Source organism: Puntigrus tetrazona, chromosome 16, assembly GCF_018831695.1.
Source record: "Puntigrus tetrazona isolate hp1 chromosome 16, ASM1883169v1, whole genome shotgun sequence".
NCBI lineage: Eukaryota > Metazoa > Chordata > Actinopteri > Cypriniformes > Cyprinidae > Puntigrus > Puntigrus tetrazona.
The window spans coordinates 16001030-16021251 of NC_056714.1; the positions used below are offsets into that span (position 1 = coordinate 16001030).

The window sequence follows — 20222 nt, forward strand, 5'->3', positions numbered from 1 at the left end:
AATTAAAAATGTCAAGCCTAAATCACAAATTGTGAAGCACGTTTTCAGTAATATAGTCTGTTTACAAACAATGGTCTGATTCCTCAAGCATTCATATTCACATTTACTTGTCCTCATAGCAACAACATAGTTAACAACTTAATTTAAAAAAAAAAAGCTGTTTTAGTTTTAACCATGTATAATATATGTAATGACAAATTAAACATAAAATACCAATTTGCTAACATAAAGAATACCCTACTTGTTCAGTCACAACTAATTTATTTAGTAAACCACACATCTGTAATATTTAGTCACGTTTATTCCAAGAGGCAAATACAACTGCAAACTTTAAATAGGACATGGAGGCACTTGTCTTTTTTCACATCTGAAATAATTACAGTGTGGTTATATGAAGGCGGGGGAAAAAAAGGGCATGAAAACACCATAAAGTGTCCCTTCCTGTGATACAGCTATGAAACGCTGCCTAATCTGCCAGTTAGTAGTAATAATTAACCAAGTCTTCATTTTCTGTACAGTTCTAATATAAAATGTTAGACGCAGAACTATTTCACTACAGACGTCCCCATATGTATATTACATTTAAAAACAAACAAACAAAAGTTTGACCTCTAATATAAAAGATGGGAAAGTGTTTTTTTCTTGCAATAAAGATATGTTAAAAAAAAAAAACGTCTTAACGTCATCATATGAACTATATACAACAATACAAAAACGTAGAGTGTAGAGTCTTTTCAGCATTGCTGTAGGTTCCTTTTTTTCCAAATATACTAATGCCAAAAAGCAAACCATCTTATAAATGTGTAAATCAAGTATTTTTAAATAAACATTTTGCAATGGTTTACATCCTAGTGTGAACATGCTGCATATAAACATAATTCATCTAACAAACTGTTCAGCCATTTTTACAGAGGCCGTACCTCTGAGATGAAGAGGCCATGTTCCATGTCATTTACTTCCTCTTGTTTAACAGTTACCCCTGGGATGTAGAGGTCATGTCCCATTTCTTTTACATCCTCTTGTTTAACAGTTACCCCTGGGATGTAGAGGTCATGTCCCATTTCACTCACTTCCTCTTTTTTAACTGTGACTGGTACCCCTGGAATGAAGAGGTCATGTGTCATTTCATTCATGTCCTCTTTTTTAACAGTTACCTGTGGAACGAGGCCACGTTGTTTTACCTCGCCCAAGACCTTTTTTTTAACAGGCTTCGACTCTGGAATGAAGAGGTTGTGCTTCACCTTGTTCACTTCGATCATTTTGAACCCGAGACGTACACAAACCTTCTTCTTCTGAATTGCTTTTAAACACTTGGTGAGCTTGCTGTTGAAGTGAGCCTTTACGTCAGCCTTGTTTATCCACAAACGAGAAGCCAGCAGTTCAATTTCAGTCTTGGTCACGTATGGCTTTCTGTGGAAGTACTGCGAAAGGAAGTCTTTTCGGTCCTCGAACGACGTCATCTCCATTCCCATTGGTTCTAAGACGAGCTTAACTGGCATTTCTGGGACTTCTACCTTTGGAAGTTTAGAGTTCCTTCTTCTGCTCTTGGGAGTGATTACTTCTCTCTTTGGCTTAGCAATTTCGAGGCTCTCCTGACAGGCCACGTCTGAAGAACTGGCCATCTGAGGAGAATTACATAAATCACCCTCAGGGCGTTCTGTTGTATCTGGATTCAGTTGCCTCTCAGCTTCCTTGACGGCTTTGGGAGCACAACGGCACCGTTGCACGTGAATAGAGATTGTCTTGGTGTCGATTTTTCGGTATACACCCGAAACAATATATGCATTTGTATGCAGGCGTTTTTAGTATTGCATGAATGGTGGGAACGATGTGGTGTTTCGTTTGAAGATGGCTCTCATAGTCCTCAGAGTTCTGGAGTTTTACTTGGCAAAATGGGCAGGCAGTAGGTGTCGTCTTTAGCGCTGTTGCGTATTCTGCCTTGTCCGGATACATTTTTATGTACAGCTTATCTTGAGAGCTGGTGACTAGTGCAAGGTTGAGCTCTCGGTTGTCTAGAAGATCTTTGGGCACGTCTGTGTTCAGATTAAAAGTGTTGAACATTAGGTTCCCCTCGTCATCACAGTCGAGGCTAAACTGCTCTTTAATGTAATGTCGATTTTCCTTGATTTTCAAACTGTGCTCTTTATTGGTGTGCTCCATGATCTGCTTGAAAGAGTAGAACATCTGAGGACAGAACAGACACTTCAAGCCATGCAACAAATGCTGGAAAATCCCCTGCTCTGTCAGTAAAATCTTGCACCTCAGGCACTTGACAGTGTGATTGTCGTGTTTCTTCAAAAATGGCGCAAGCACGCCAACTCATTTGGCACCGAATTTCTGTTTATCGCTCTCTGAACTGTAGGCATGAGACCAGCGGGCACCAACGCTGAATTTGTAGGTTGGCTGATCTGATTTGGTGTAAGTACCATTTGAGCAGGACCGCCGTGAACGGGAACCGTGACTTGAACGGGTGCTAGAGTGTAGGTTGGGACACCGTTGACTTTGTTGCCTGTGGGAATGAGACGCACAGACTGCGAGGCTATGAGGGGAGCTCTGGGAACCGACTGGTTCAGATGAAGACCTTGAGTAACAAGAATTGGTGACCTCACACCCATTTCGCCCGGGAGGTTGACCTGGACGCCAGGTGGAAGAAGAACCTGCTGTGTTGGATGGGTCTGCGGTAGCCTGGGCATGGCCATAGTGATAGGTACTGTCTTAGGAGCGCTTTGCTGCATGTTTGGCAACATCATATTAATGGGCTTCACTACTGGAGAGGTAGGCAGGACTTGCGGCATCCCGGCTGGGGACTGCGGATGCTGTGCGTTCTGAAGAGAGGCAACAGTCGTGCCTGACAGTAAAGCTTGCGTTTGTGGAGACAAAAACATCTGCCCTGCACCAGGAGAGCAAAACAAAGCAGCGGCGCTGCTTGGGCCTGCCAGAAGAACAGTACCGTTTCCATTTGTTTGTGGCATCTGCTGTGGCACATAGTTGGGCCTTGCGAGCAAGCGTGACCTGTTGCATTGCTTTTGGCGCAAGGTTCAGCAGATTCTGTAGTCCAGCCATTTGGTTTGTGCAGTCTTTTTCGATTATACACGGCATTATTTGCCAGTGCAGGTCTTTGTGCTTCTCTGAACTCAAAATGTGATAGAGTAAATGTTCAATGGTCTCTGCAGGCAGTTTGCACACTTTGCAGTGATATTTCACTGATGCCCCGTCCCGTATCCGCTGACCGTCAGTCTTTTGCTTACTGTCCGAGCCCAGCCCAAAGTAGCGATCCAGCATCGCGCAGCATAGTGGTTGACCAAGACGCGTGTTTCTTCATCACATATAGTAAAGAGTCATGATAGCCACAGGTTGCGCCGTGTATCGGTCATCGGCAGCATCAGCGGAAACTGTAACTGACACGGTTTTCGTGTGTGAGCCAAAGTGTGGCTAGGGTTGCTGTAAAGAGGTATACGATGGGTTTTTGACGGGAGCATGTGGAAAAACTGGATGTGTTGCTCTGTGACCTTCGGAGCGCTGACAAACGGGCAGTAGGGGCACATTAACAAACAGGCCACATCCAGATCATTCCAGTGACAGCGATGGATGTGACTTCTGAATGTGGGTACTGACCGGCTGGAGTACCAACACAGACTGCAGCACAGAGCTTGGCTCGGTATGGATGCTGAAGAACAAATGTAATATTGTGATTAATATGACATAAAATAATAGTGTGCACAGCGTAAAAAAATTTATTCCACTCAAAATGAAAAGTTAAACTTAAATTAAATTAAATGTTTTTAAAAAGAGATTTTACAGCACAACATATGTCGTATACATAATCACCTTTTTTTTCTTTTTGCCAACATGGCCATCAGTGAAATCATCCCATTCCGTGTTGTCAAAACTTGCATCACCAGCATCAAAACATTTGTATGTCTGTTGGAAATAATACAAAAAATAGCATTAGCAGATATAATAGTATTTGTGTATTTTATCACTGACTTGTGAATAAAGGAGACACTAAAAATGAAAATATCGTTTTATTATATAAGACACATTTATTATTGAAATAACATTTGTCATCATCTAAACCTCATTTAAACTAAATGTAAAAAAAGACTGAAATTAGAATGCACAGTCAAATATGCAATATGAATTGACACTGATAATTAAATAAAAACAACACTGATCTCAGCTGATAATTAAATTAACCAGTTAACATATAGAAATGACATGCTTTCTGGTGACATATTGCTGGACTTCTTCAATCATACTTAAATTCCACCTCTTCCTTATAATCTACTCCAAGATCTGCTTCCATTAAATTAACAACCTTTAAATAGAACTAAATCCCCGCCCTAGATTTTTTCCCCCACTATAAGTTTCTGATGTATTTCACAATATGGAAGAAAAGAGCTGTCTCCCATTATTTCGCAACTTTTATAGTAGGATAGTTTCAGGTTTTTTTTTTTTTGCCAGTGTGTTCTTTTTGCTGTGAAAGTTTTTAAAGTTCTTTAACTACAATAATTTGGTAAAAGTCGCACTAAACTGTAATGCGGTCAAAACTTGATACTGTATACGGCTATCGAATAATCAGCGCCTAAGACCGTCCGTCAGCCAATCAGAATCGAGCATTAAACAGATGCGGGTATAAAAAGAACATAACCTCTCGTTACCTCCAATAAATCTTGACACTGCTGCATCCCGATGTCACACAAAATACTTTTGACGCGTTTCCTCGGACGTCTGAGTTTTGTCAGGTTCTTCACTGGAATCTGATACATTTTGCTGATCCTGTAAATGAAAACTAAAAAAAATAATACGAAATATTAAATAGCCTGTCAAATCTTAACCTGTATCTGACGAGAATCTAAAGGACAATTAAGAGATCTCTAAATGAACATATGACTGGGGCCTATAACATAGTTATAATAAATATAGCTAGTTGTAACTATGTACCTAGCAAGGTCTGTATTGCAAACCATCCTCTGACACATCATATACACTTTTTAACCAGCCGTGGATTTTAAGCGGTATAAACGCAGAAAAGACCGACATATGTCATTCATAATCAGAACTGTATTAATGCTTAAACCTGTGTGTGTGTGTGTGTGTGTGTACCTCCAGTACTCTGGCACAGAGCTGCGATTGAGTGGATGGATGTCTGCGTGCGCCCGTTTTCTTCCGGCGTCACTGGAAGGCGCGCAGTACGGAATGAGCTACTTCATCGCGTGAAGCATCCGGGTTGCGTTCAATCCGCCTTCCTCGGTGCGCTGGTGATCGTCTGTTGTTATCCGAACGCGGGATTGCCCACTTTTGATTGTATCTCACTAAAACATCACCCCACTCCTGCTGAAAAACATGGCGTACAGGAAGACGGGAAGTGACGTTTTCTGATTTACATATTGCATAGTGCAGGTCCACCAATGGGAGAAAGGTGGGCTGATCTTGCAAAGTTGATCAAAGTGATGGTCATTGGCTTTTGGAGCTATCCGTGAATCCACGCCTGGGGTCCTCACCTGTGAGTGATGTAGACTCACCTGTGGCACAACAACGCCTTCAGAGAGGGCTTTTAGGGGAGATGGATTGATTGATGGATTGAGTGTGACATGGTGACGAGGAGGCGATAAGAGTGGTGCATGCTGTCTGTTATGATATGGAGAGTATACCTGTTGCTGTTTAGGTGGTCTCTTGCATCACTGCTGATGTCGCCACAGCATTTCAGTTCAATTCAAATCTAATGACTTTATTCAGTGAAGAACATTTATGAGAACACCTAGAACACGTCTGCATTAGGGATGTCTCTAAAGGACACAGAAAGCCATTTTATGGATGGGAGGTCTATCCATTGGTCCCTGTGAATGCAAGGACCTGAATGGACCCCATATCATTACGGTGCCCGCGATATTCCCTGACAGTTTGAGAATTAATTTTTAAAGGCAGAACACTGCAAACTTCATTTCACGCAAACCAACACTCACAAGTCATGAGAAAAGTTTTGTGAATCCTTTCTTGGCCACTTACTAAATTCCTCGTTTAAACTAAAAGAGATAGGTCACCCAGAGGTGATAATTCTATAATGATTAAACCCTTATGTCATTCCGGACTTGTGTGAACTTCTTCATTCTGCGGAGCATGCATTTTAAGACGTGTCTCAATGCTTTTCTTTGTCCTAGCAATGGAAGTCAATTGTAACCAAAACCGTTTCCTGAAAATGTCTTAATCTACGTAAGAAATAAAATCATTCAGGTTTGGAACAGCATGAAGGTGAGTAAGTATTGAGATTTTATTCATCCCGTTAGTTCACTAGCCTTGTTAGCTTTATTTCACAAGTGTTGTTCTGTCAATATAAAACTAGTGAGAAGAACAGCCGAATGGATAAACACAGCACTGCTGTGCTTATAGCGTGATTGTGTCTGTGTAGAAGATGCAACTTTTTCCACAACTTATATTGATTTTATTTTTCGTGGACAACATTGGCAAGAGTGTATGAGATGCATGTGAGGACTGTCTCTGACAGCCAGCATCAACCTGTAGCTGTCAACACCTGGGAAGGCTCCGGCTGCTCCTGGACGAAGTGCTGGTGAGGCCAGCAGAGGAGCTCATCCGGCCGTCTGTGTGAGTGCCAGTGATGATAATGCTACAGTATATACCGTAAAAATACAGTGTTGAGATGTTTACTACATTTTTAATGCATATTTAATTTATCGTAGGCATGGTTTATTTAATGCTATGAACTAAAATATATATTTTTTTTCTACACAGGCCTGGAGGCGGAGCACCAGATCCCAGCCTTCACTCATAAACAGGTAACATCCGTTATTGTATCCAGTTATTATATGCATATTTTATTTAGTTGGTGCACATGTAACTAACATTTTATGCACATTCTGTGTTTCTGTTGTTGTTTTTAGGTGTCCAGCACAAATGTTAAGAACAAAGAACATAAGTCTCATACAACAAAAAAGCATTCGTATTAAAAATACTGATCAAGTTCATTATACTAATTTTATGTTTTGAATGTGGCCATGGTTCATATTCAAATGCAAAATGTTTTCCTTAATTGAAATAAGCTAAACAGTTCTTGAAAAGACTAAAATAATTTAAAAGGAATTTATTTAGAATTTTAATTGCATAGAGTCAACAGAAATCATGTGTAACTTTTTCTGTTATTTTATGGATTTGTTTCTTACAAAAACCCAATGCTATATATTTAAAAACACTACTTTATACATTAATAGCCATTAACTGTAAGAGATTCACTAATGTTAGTTTAACACATTTAATCAACACTTGGTTATGTTTATACCACAAATGCATGCCACAAAGTATCTGAGCAGAGTTTGCATTTATTTAAACGTAAAATTACAAAAGTAAAGATATTGTCATCAGTCACCCACTTTCACTCATTCCAAACTTTGATGATTTTCTTTCACTGTGGAGAGTAAAGAAATATTTCTCGAGACATACAACTGAATTCATTAGTCACCATCAACATCAACTACTAACATTTTCCAAAATTCCTTAATTTTTTCGAAAAGAAAATCATTCGGGTTTGGAATGAATTAAAAGGGGCTGAGTGAATTAAAAAAATTTTTTATTTTAAACACTTTTTTAAAGGCTTTTCAGAGTATATTTTTATGCTGGACAATACGAAAATTCCTCAACATGCAGAATCCACAGTAATTTTAAAAAGTGATCACGATACTGCCATGTGAGTAATTACATATAGAGTAATTTATAAATTGTAGTGTACAGTTTAAAGCGGGTGGCGTATTTTCATTTTATTTTACAAAACAACAACAATTCCATCTTCCTCCATTGCCCCCTGGGGCAACAGTAAATGGCGACTCAGATCTACGTGCCACGTGTTTAGAATATCATGTGTACTGGAGCTTCCCTGTCTGATGACCGGATTACAGCCGAAATGCTGCTGGGAGGTCCGATGCCTGTGAAGAGCGGCGCTATGGTCAGTGTGAGCTGTATGAGCGAGACAAGGCTGAGAGTGATAGGACGCAGCCGAAATGAGTGAGTTGGGCCATCTGGCAGAAACTTGAGGCCTGTAGGAAGTATTAACGTAAAGCTGAGAAGAATGAGAGGGTGCTGAAGACCCCTGATGTCGGGACCGGTGTTTGATGGGGCTCTCGACAACCACGTCTGCATCCTCTTCGCTCTCAGAGCCATTACCTAAACCATAAGCTTTCATTATCATAGGTAGCCCTGGATAGCTTATGGAGTGCGCACTATCAAAATAGTGTCCCGAACTTGAGGAACTGCAGCTTTTTCGCCTTATGTTGTTATGCTGGTTTGCAGGTTTCACCGTGATGATGAGGTTGTGGCTGTTGGCGATCATCATGTCGGTTACCTGATCCAAAGACTTCCGCAAAACATCAATACCATTCACTTCCAGGACCTGGTCATTAATGGCCAGCAGTCCCGTGCAAGCAGCCAGTCCTCCAGGAACTATACGGGAGATGAAAATGCCCGGAACCTTTTCCAGACCGTACGGAGTAACCCTGACAGTGGTACCATCGCGAATGTAAAACCCCAGAGGTCTGTCTGAGCCCTGGTGATACAGACGCACTCTTCTGTGGCATTCTGGTATGACGTCCACATCGATGATGGGCCGAAGCGGGCCGGAAGTTCTGTGGCATGCTGATCTGGAATGGGGTTTTTCTCTGGCTGACAGGTTTCTTTCGTTTTGTTGCATCTTCAACACCTATGATAGCCTGGTCAGCTTCCTCTGTAAAACAGTGTGGGAAGAAAGTTGAATTAAGCCTTTTTGTTTTGCAGTTCTGAAATTATGAAATCATTTTTTTAACTTAAATTTTAGTGTCATCACCTTTAGCTCTGATGTTGTCTGTAGAAGAGACTTTCAACTTGAATTAATGAATGGAACTGCTAAAAATTTTAGCTTGTTAAAAATAAATACAGATGAATGTAATAATTTTAACAAATTAATTAATGTCCTGATGGAGTAAACAAATTCTCCACTAAATGTATATATGTCTAACTCTGATTATTTCTTTCTTTTAGAGATTAATTTATTAATTCTTTATTTTTATTTCTGTTTATTCTTACATTATTTTCAGAATTACGCTCACATTACTGTGGCACTTTAAGAACTCACATGATCTAGGACGGAAAGCAACAAGATAATCTACAGTATCTGACAAACAAACACACCACAAGGGAATACGAAGCAATTATACTCAAGTACATGATTTCTAACTAGATAAATTCCTTTTCTTCATTTTCCTCTGCTTTACGTAGATCAAGCGGAAAGCTAAAAATGCCTTGATTAAATGTGTCTGAATTCAGAAAGAAGTCTTGTTTTATTAGCAGAAGAATTTATATCCATGTAATATATCTGAAAAATAATGCACTTTGGTACATACAAACATTATAATACTTAAGTTGCCTAAAAAGAGTACATAAACGTGTGTGGGGCAAAGAGTATATTTAACAGAAAACTAGAGATACTGTATTCATTGATTTCCCTTCTCCTTATACCTTGAAGCTGAATGAAGATACGCAGTAAAGACTGTGTGGAGGTCACAGCTTTGTAGAAGTTGTCATCATTATTGATGGGCAGCAGCTCTCCTTGGACATCAGCATAGCCGATAAGGACATCCATTTGCCATAGGTGATGTAAACGCACAATGAGCCTTTGAAAGTCTTTATACCTGCCAGGCTCAGAGCGGTCCAGGAAAACCTCCTGAATTCTGCACCATACTAGAAAGAGAAGTGAAATTGTATGAAAATGATTTCAAAACACAATCTCAATAACACTTGTATGTTCTACCGGACAAGATCAGTGAACGACCTAGGGCTGCATTCAAAGAACAGAAACAATGGACATATTTTAGAAGCGACCCGTTTCTGGATATTGTGTAGGTTTTGATTGTTTAAGTTATTGTTTACAAAGGTATTTCCTTTCGGTCTAATAATAATTAAGCGCCAAGATAACCACTGGGAACGCATGAAAGACACAGGAAATCTGCGAATGAATTTTAAATCTGGAAGAAGAATATGTAATTCCAAAAAGATTCAATAAAGTCTCATAAAGAAACGCATACCGCCGCCAAAAACAAAGATAATGTGAGGTAATATACTGAATAAGACACATGCTACGGATCTGTTGTCAGAATAAAAAGTACAGACGTCAACTTACTTTACTTTTTACCTCGAGGACCGAACAGCAACGCAGAGACTGAGACTTTCTGAGCGCCCGGTTCATGTTGTCCGATGAGCGGTCAGCGAGCCACTGACCGCCAGCCACTCGGGTTTGGTTTGGTTCGGCTCAGCGTGACAAAACAGCGTTACGTGTTCTCATCACACGATGAATGGCTTGTTAAGAGACAGGACAGCACGGAAACTACACTTCCCAGGCGCTAGTGTACTTCTGCAGTACATAGTATCGGCGGATCAATTAGATAAACACGCAATGATTTATTTGTGAGACAGCTGACAAAATTAGTGAAGAATGAATAGATAAACAAACAGAAAAAACACACACACACACACACACACACACACTATATGAACAAAGGGACAGGAAGAAGAGAGTGGATATAAAAATGTATATTCTAAGACGTAATTATTTTATTTTTAATTATTTTATCTTAGGTAATCATAACAGTCTTCTTGTAGTGTCCCATCTCCTTATCCTTCTATACATGTATGCAAATACATAACTACATTAAAGCAACAAACAAATAATAATTTACCTAAAATCCATGTAATAGCATGTGTGCAGTATAAAGTATGAAAAGACACCCATACTTCCTTTAGCTTTGTAATCTTTTTTTTTTTTTTTTTTTTTTTTTTTTTTAATGGTTGGGAATGTGAGAGATTTTGTTGGACAGAAAAAAAAAACATGTATTTATACTGTGCCGTTCAATCTAACAAATCCTTTAATATTCTTTAGACACCTGAATTAACATAAAACATTTAAAAGATGCCTCGCATGCACAAATCACAAAACATAATAAAACGAATCTATTAAATCTATTAGTATTTTCTGTGTTTTGATGGTTAAAAACAAAAGAGGAACAGATGGCTCTGTGCTCTGGCTCTATGCCTTGACTTCATCAGGAAGCTGGCCTCCAGTTACTGCGGCCAAGGCATTGGTCACCATCCTCTCCACCATTATCTGTGTGGTCTCCATAGTGTGGGTTCCTAAATGAGGCAGGACGATGACATTTGGGAAGGACAGCAGGGGATGATTCCTGTTTACAACCAAGGAGCATAAAATTTATACAACAACTGCGACAAAAATTTGACTATCCTCCTTCTAGTAACGTAAGGAAGTCTGTTAAATAAAAAAAACATGCCAAGCAAAACAAACCTGGGAAGTGGTTCGGGATATGTGACATCTAAAGCAGCAGCTCGTATAATTTTCGCCTTGAGAGCGCGTCCACTAAAGCATCTTGGTCCACTACCAAGCCTATGACAAGGAAAGTAGTTCTCAAACAGGGCTACTTTTGTTTAATTGGATTTATTTGCTCCAGCCTTATTACATTACCTCTGCTAATGTTGATAAAGATGCTATTGGGTTTCATCATGGCAAACTCTTTGGCACCGATCAGTTTGTGCGTCTGAGGGGACAGATTGACCACCACCATGACGGAAGTCTGACCTCTCCAACAGCTCCTTCAAGCTTGTACAATATGTGGCCCCAACTGCTCTCTCTCACTCTCAGGCCTAAACAAATAAGATGCTATGAAATTAAATTTAAGCATTACATTTAGCCAATTTGACTGACCTTTTGACCAGTTTATATATATATATATATATTTTTAAAGCAATGTCTAATGACGTCTTGCAGAAAAATACACAGAAAACTGAGTTTATGTATTACTTAAGCTGTTTATTGACAGTGTGAATATTTCAAAGTCCAACAGATTCACCTTCGATTCCTATTGTGGTAAAGGATTTTCATCTCAAAACCTTGAGCTCTCTGGGCTATTTTGTATCCTATTCTACCCATGCCAATTATGCCCAGGGTGCCTCCAGAAACATCAGTGCCCAGAGAGGACTCTGGGAAATCATCAGACTCTCTGGACTTGGAAAAAATGTGTCCTGCAGTGAAAAAAGACCTCCGCAATGGGTTCAAGTGAATAATGTAATAAACCAGGATGTAGTAAAGAAAGGAAACCGCATCTCTCACCTTCAACAATCTTCCTTGCAGATGCCAACATCAAACTCATGCCAATATCTGCAGTAGCATTATCCACCACATGAGGTGTGTTGGAAACTTTGACTCCAAAGCTATTGATCAGGGGAATGTCAAGGTGGTCTACTCCTACCCCACCATTGACCACAGCTTTGAGGTTGGGCAAAGACTGTAGCAGGTTTTGGTCAACCTTTAATGTTTTACCCCAAACAAACACTGCCTGGATTTTGTCAGCCGAGTGTCCTTTGCTCTGTACAAACCTCTCATATGGGACTATAGTGAAGTGTTTCTCGATAAACGGTGCAAAACACTCGTAGATGCCTCCTGGCGCTCCAAGTGTGGTAGCTAATATATACGGTTTCTCCATAACCTGTGAGAACATTAGCCCGTGATAGCATACATTAGCAATACCTATATAAACAAAGTAACAGCCTAACGCAAAAAGTCTTTAAACTTCTTATATGAGATATCTTTCTCTCTCACCACTTGTGTCGCAGTCGATCGCAGGCTGAATGTTCGCTCGATAAGTCTGCTTGTCATTTACAACATGGTATTTTATTTTCCAGACGTGGTTAATCAAGCACCGATTAAGGTAAGAATGTGATAGTTTCTTACTCGATAACCAGAAGAGGGCGTTAGAAGCTCATGAATTGCATTAGCTGCCCGTTCCTCCATTTCTGTCACAAGATTGAGTACATATGTAGTTGTTTGATGGACATGTGCTTCGTGTTTTGTACTTGTACAAGATATTATTTCCAGATCTGACCTTTTATGAATTGAGTGATTTCCTTTGATCACTTTATAACAACACTATAACAATCACACTGCGGTGATGAACCAATCGAGTGAACAGTGAATTTGCTAAAAAAACAACAACAAAATTAGTTAAAAATTAAGGCCATGAATTAAATGGTGGAGGCTTCACGACGATTTGGAGGACATTGCATTAATTCAATAACTGTTATGGCTGTTAATGGCGGCATCAGAGCTTCCATCTGTTTGGAAATTCACGTGTAGGGATTCAGCATCAGAAATAAACAACCATATAATTCAATATACTGAAACTCTAGCTTTTCATGTTTTCACTATAAAGGACACTAAATGATGTATTGTTTTTACAAACAAAGTGAGTCATAATTTGTTTATTTTCTGAACATTTCAGCATTGGCTACTCTAATACAACGATGCCCGGTGGGTCCATGATAAACTCCCCAAGTCCATCTGCTACAGCTGAAGGTATGCCACAATAACCATATCTGAGTGATTATTCACCACACACACATTGTATATGGCCAACCTATTAGTTATCGATGACAGTAGATAAATAATCAAAAGAAACTAGACAGTTATAATACCTTGTTATATACATGCATTAATTTAACATCTGACCAACTCTTCAAGTTGGGGATCTAAGGAAGATCAGTCTCTACCAGCCTGAATGGTGTCCTGTCTTTGTATGAAAACTACTTCCTTGAAAGTTTGCTTGGTTTGGCAATCAACCAAAAATCTTTTCTGTTCTGCTGAGCACTTCTCTTCAAAGTCTAGTGCTTCACAATTAGCCTACATCTCTGACTCTGCCCCAGGGACAGGCATGTTTTAAAGTGATGAATTGATTCTCCTGCCAGCAGGGTGGCCCATTATTAGTGGTGAATTACAGCATTCATAGTCCACTTAAAACCCTGTTTTTTTTAGAACAAAATGGTAGAAAATACCAGACAAGTTCTTGTTTTGCAGACTTTAACAGGCTCACGTAGTTTAACAAATCTATGAGTACTACAAAGTTCTTCTTTTTAAACTTACTGGACAGGAATATTTAAACAGCATTCAGCCACATCCTCATGAATTCTAATGTATCCTAAATCCTCTCACTTAAAAGTCCAGATGTATGACATTTTAAAAAATAAAATCATAATTTGGTACAGTGGTTTAATTATTTACGTCCCAAAAACTATTACCAACTTCTTTCAGTTTGCTCTTCCTGTCTCTGGCATTTTACAACTCCAGCTAAAATCTCTGGCTTAATGAAATGGGCACTTGTGCTGTGATATGCCCCTGATACTTCTTGAGGTTATTTTTAACGCTGTTCCAATTAAAGAGGCCTATCTGCCCTCAGGCTCAGGCTGAATGATAGCGTTCCTGGTAGAAAGACAAAGACCAGACTTCAGCAGATCTTTAGCTTCACAATCACAGGAATATCCCATCTTGCATTTTTTCCAGCCAAAATGAAAAAAAAAAAAAAATTCTAGAACCCCAAAAGTAATGGCAACAACAGTAATATATATCTGAAGCCTATACATTTTTAAGCATTATAGAGATGACACAATCAACCAGCCAACCAATAAATAAATATTTACATTCTCTTATATTCTCTCTAATGCTAATATATATTTCTTTCTCAGTTTTCTGTTGAGGCAAATTATTGGTTCTTCTATGATGAATTGCTTGTGATTGTCCTCGTTTGTAAATTGCCTTTGCTAATGTATAAATGAATCAATGTAAATTTAAATGAACTTGTTAACTGAATATGGTGCATTTCTTTTTTTTGGCAGCAACCCTGTTGTCTGATTTAAGGGAATGACACTCAGAGCATTTCACACTGTAATGGGGAAAAATACCCCATCAGTTTCATCCCCATATACTGGGATTGCTGATCAGGGTGTTTATTTTTAGAAATAATCCCTGGATTATCACAGAGAGGGGTTTGCTATAATCCTTAAAGACTCCTTGATTTCGCCAACATTGGCATAGTACAATGCATTTAGGGCCGTGGTTTCCAAAACTAGCAACTTTTATGATTGTATTTAAAGCTGGGGATAACCTATATATATAGGTTTAAATGCGAATTGTGTGTTTCTGTATGTTTGCTATTCACACCGATTCTATCAGTTAGAAAAAAAAAGATAACACCAAACCTTCAATCTGATATTAGCATTTTGAGTCTTGGTCAAGATGCATACAAGTGATTTTATTTCTCATTTCTTGCAAACTGGTGACAGTGTTCTGAAGCCATTTAAAGCTTCGTGGCAATTCTAATAACATGCAAAAAAACTCCTAAAGCGTTCACGAACTCAATGCATACACACTGAACTTAAGGGATAAAAAAAGCACTTTATTGTTCAGGCTTTTCCACTCATCTTTCTTACTGCACCTTCTTACAGTCAAGGCTAATTATTATTGGCAGCTCAGTCAAAAATATCTGTAATTCATGCGGCTGAAATACGTTAAAAAAGCACCGATTCGTGCGGCGTTTCGCGACACGCTTTTCAAATGTACCGCTGAACGAGCCGACGGTGAGTGATAGGACGGAGCTTCCTATGAAAGACGCCACTAGGTCGCGGTAACATCGGTGCCATTGAGTTCACACAATATGAGGGAGCACAGCGGCAGCCAAAACCCAACTCTAGATTTTTCAAATTGGTGCGTTTGACTGTTTTGCACCCGCATAATGTAACAATAAACGACACATTACAAGCTACGAGACTGGAAGCCAGGAGCTGGCTTTATTTTGACTGCAAGAATGTGGTGCGGAGAGCTCTGACAATACGCCGTTTAGCTTTCAAATGGAAGATTGGCTACTCCGGCTCATTTCGGTGGATATGTTGCCGTTGTTTTTTTTACACAGACCCTTTCTAATCGCCATGGATCTTCGGATTTGGATTCTTTTACCTCTGTGGTGTACTGAGCTGTAAAGAGAAGACGGGCTACGCCGATCGACCGGGATACGACGTTCTCTGCCTACCTCGACATTTTGCTACCAGGGATTTAAATAATCACGTGCTACAACAACGGAAAGATTTTTTTTTTAACAATCAGAATTGATGTGGCCGTCTAACCTTTAATGAATTCAATCTGGAGGGCAAAATGAGTAGGGAAAGGCCGAAGAGAAATATCATTCAAAAGAAATTTGTAAGTGCAAATTTGACGTTTAATCCGTTGCGTGACCATGAATTCAGTGGCAGCTGCCTCTTAATTTGCATTAATCACATCGCCGTTGTCCCCCGTTTTAAGTTATCGTCAGGTTAGTGACAGAATTAGGTCAGATGTTATAAACGACCAGTCCACGGACCATCTTCTGTTTGAATTAGAGGTTAAGGGCAGGCTGGCCGATCCGTATCTTGCTGTTGACCCAAATAATGCATCGGGCTTTTGAAGTGTACCTTGTTACGGTTCGCATTTCCGGTGTCTGTGACATGTTACTATGTTGATTTCCACTGTCAGCTTTGTCATGTATTAGCTCCAGTCGACGTAGACGACCGTCTCGCGACACTGTAGCGTGGTCAGTGTGTGTGTGTGTGTGTGTGTGTGTTTGCGGTCGTCATTCTGTGAGTGTGTGTGTAGGTTGGTTTTTCAATGTCACGATAACTTAGCTTGTCAAATCGTGGGTAGATGCTTATATTGTGGTTAAGGCTGATTTAGTTTACAGCCTATCTCTGACCTACTGGTTAGATGCCGTCACGCAGACTGACCTCTTTAATATATATATATATATATATATATATATATAGACCCTCCTACTCTCCTTCTGTCACATTATCAGATGTGTTTGTTATAGTCTAATTAAGTAATCGAGTCACAGGTGATCAAACTCATCTCCCAGTGAGGTATTAGGGCTATTTTTCATGTTTGGCCCATTAACCCTATCTAATGCGTAATCCTAATCATTATCACCCAGACCAAAGCTATTATAGTTCAAAAAAGGCTAGTTGAAATAAATGTTAACTGAAATAAAATGCTTGTATACTATAAATAAATAGGCATTAAGATATTATAAATAAAATACAGGCTTATTTTTAGCTACCTGCAACATTTAACATCTTAACGTTATGTACTAAAAGTGTAATAAAACATAGGACGATATAGTCAGAGGACAAATGACAAAACTATGACAAATATACAAATAAATAAAATATAATGATGATAATAATAATAATTAAAAAACAAACAAATAAATAAAAGCAACACATTTTAAAACATGAATAAAAACACTATAATACGTTAATGACAGTAAAATAACTGTTAATCAAAAATTTTATAAATTTTGTTGTAGTAAAATGTTTGGTTACATATGCATCATAATTTAATCTGTGATTGTTATATTTATTTCAAACTATTCAAATTTATTATTGTTTTATTTGTGTTTTTAAGAATAATTGACTTGAAGACCTATTACTTAAGCGTGCATCAACACCGACAGTTGTCAACCTTTTACCTCCAAGGCCTTTTTTTGTCCTCAACAATTTTTGAAGGACCTCCTCTGTATAAAACACTTATGACAGTTTATTAATTTGTATGAATTTTTAGGTGTAGCAGTTGCATAAAAGCGAGAACACGTCATCTACCCGGTTTTTAGTGTGTGTTGGAACAGTCGGAAACAAGTAGGTAACTTGGTTCTTTAAAGAAAAAGAGCCGTTGAGAGGGTGAATTAAAATAAGCCATTTTATTTTAGTTTGTAAATACCTTAAATCACCTTGAGGTCCCCTTGGAAGTTTGCTGCTGCCCCCTAGTGGACCCCAGACCCCTTGTGGAGAGCTACTTATCTACGTCCCTCTGAATACAACCTTATCTAGGAAACATTATAATCCATCTTGAGCGTAAGAAAACAAGCTCCAGTGGGAAACGTCGACATACATTTCTATAATTTAAAATCACATTCCAACGGTAAAGAAAGAAAGATATGAAATAACAGCCATGGTCTGCCGTTCTTTGAGGTTGCCATTTCATTCAGTTGCCATCTGATGTCTTTGTTTACATTGACTCTCTGATGTTTAATTGCCACATGGCTCAGAAGTACGAGCACTGAACATCGAGTACGGTTGAAGAAGGCTGGGAATGATCATTCTTCTTTGTATGGCGCTCTCTGCCCATGGCTTTAGCATTGCCTATAATTCATTGCGATCCTGTGGATCAAATACAGCTGTCGCTTAGCTGTTTAGATATGTCACACTCATAACACTTCACGCCGGAATCAATCACAGTTCAATGCGAAGGTAATTTCATGAATAAACATGAAAAACGCAAGGCTATGAACATAAATAGCATGTCGTGCATATTGTGACTCTGAGAATGTTTTGCATTCTTTCTTCTTTCTCGCCAAACCGGATATGGTTGGTTATTAAATCTACGCAGGGATCAAGAGATTCTGATTAGGGCTGCATGATTCAGCAGCGAAGTTGATATGTCACTTTCCATTGTAAACCGGCCTGTATTTACACAGAGACTTCTCTCATGCAGTTCCCATTATGCCGTTTGATCTCATTCTTTCTGTTTAAGAATATTACACAATGTCATTCAGGATTAGGCGAGGTTACGGAACGCATTATTACTAAGGATTATTGTAACATTATTGAAGTGTGGTGTAAATGAACGGGCGCGGAAATGAAGAAGGCTGCAAGAAATCGCGTTTCACGCTTTCGCATAGCGCCGTATGTGAAAACAAATCTATTTAATGTGACAACATCAGAGCAGAAATTGGCAGATATATATCGCTCCGTGTTTACAGTGAGCACAGGCCTGCGCACATGCCAGAGATGGCCATCTAAACTGGAAGCTCTCGTGTCACACATTTTCTTTGGCCTCAGCAGTCAGAGATATTTGATATATGTTTAGCTCCTTTAGACTCATCCTTGGCATCGGTTCGCTTCACACAGTAACAGAGAAGTGAAGCCCATGCTACACTGACCCAGTTTAGGTAGTGCTACATTTACAAACACTAGAAAGACTATTTCATTCAAAGTGTTTGCTTTAAGCGCTTTTTCTAGAATCGTTGACTGTTATTGCAGATCTTGACTAACTGGTTTAGTGGGGAGGCTTGAGCGATAAATAGCTGGGCTGTTAACTGTACCACATAATGGTTATGATAATCTATTTCATTATTGTTTTAGAGTTTTAGTTCTCATCTCTTGAACTGACAGAGACATAATGGACCTTTAATTTAATCACAATCTGTTTGTGGATTTTGGTCAGCGTTTGTATGATGTATGATTGCTAATGTGGTTTTAAATATAGGGCCCGAGGAAATACTTGGTCACACTTTGTATTACAGTGTTCATTTTACTGTGTATTTACATAAGTAATGAATAATACTAATGGACTACATGTACTGGCTCTGTAATTATTTACGTAGAACTGACTGTTATTATATTAATTAGAGTAACATGCTTATGAGACTCGGGCACTGTAAAATTAATTGTTTAAATGAGGTCATATTGGTGTTATAACACAGTAACAACAGAATTGACATGGCGTTGGATGTCATTAATTCATCCTATTGATCTAATTTTTTACGAATTTGAGGAACCATTTTGATATATTTTTTAAAAATATTCTTTTGTTTAGCAAGTTTGCAAGAGATTGTTAAAAGCGACATAAAATACATTTATAACATTACAGAAAAATTCAAATATATGCTTTTCAAGTATCACTGTTTACTGAAAAATATTACATGAGCGTAACTGTTTTCAACATTGAACATAATAAATGTTTTCACGATCACTGGATCAGTATAACAGAAATATTTCTGAAGGATTTAAATTAATAATATGAACCAAAAAAAAGTCATATTTTGCATGGATATATTTGTAGCAGTAACCAAAAATACATTGCATGGGTGAAAATTGATGCCAAAAATCATTGGAATATTGATTAATGATAATTTTTATAATAATTATGTATATATAAAATATTCCAGTTGTCAGTTAACTTGAAATTTCAAGCTGATTAAACTTAAAAAAAAAGAAGAGCAATTTTTTTAGGGTGTAAATTTTTGTAATGTTCACACTGATAAATCACTGGATCATTTTAATCTGTGATGAGTTGACAAATAAGCAAAGGAAGATGATTAATATCACATGTGCCATCTACTACTGTACAGCCTCATTGCATTTTATCTGCGTAATGAAATTTTGTGGCTGTGTTACAACTCTCAAATAAAACAAAGGATGATGTAAAAACTGCAGGCAGCTTGTAATGGCTGCTTCATCCCTCCGTCTCAGACGTGTCCAGCTGTGCACTAATTGATGCAGTCATCCCAAACTCCAAGGAGACATATTGTATCAGAATG

The 20222-nt window shown here is 38.6% G+C and overlaps 1 protein-coding gene and 2 pseudogenes across 1 annotated transcript; all 3 read right to left on the reverse strand.

The window, feature by feature from the left end:
• Positions 1 to 283: 283 nt before the first annotated feature.
• Positions 284 to 5442, reverse strand: adnp2a (ADNP homeobox 2a). Its single transcript, XM_043260048.1, is given in 13 exon segments — positions 284 to 1744; positions 1747 to 1767; positions 1770 to 2309; positions 2312 to 3005; positions 3007 to 3285; positions 3288 to 3308; positions 3311 to 3360; positions 3363 to 3413; positions 3416 to 3655; positions 3658 to 3667; positions 3829 to 3921; positions 4662 to 4792; positions 5107 to 5442. Coding segments are annotated over 12 exon segments (2946 nt in total). The 5' UTR covers positions 4770 to 4792; positions 5107 to 5442; the 3' UTR covers positions 284 to 905.
• Positions 5443 to 7318: 1876 nt separating this feature from the next.
• Positions 7319 to 10431, reverse strand: LOC122361119 (annotated as a pseudogene).
• A 191-nt stretch (positions 10432 to 10622) lies between these two features.
• On the reverse strand, positions 10623 to 12756 carry LOC122361120 (annotated as a pseudogene).
• Positions 12757 to 20222: the final 7466 nt, after the last annotated feature.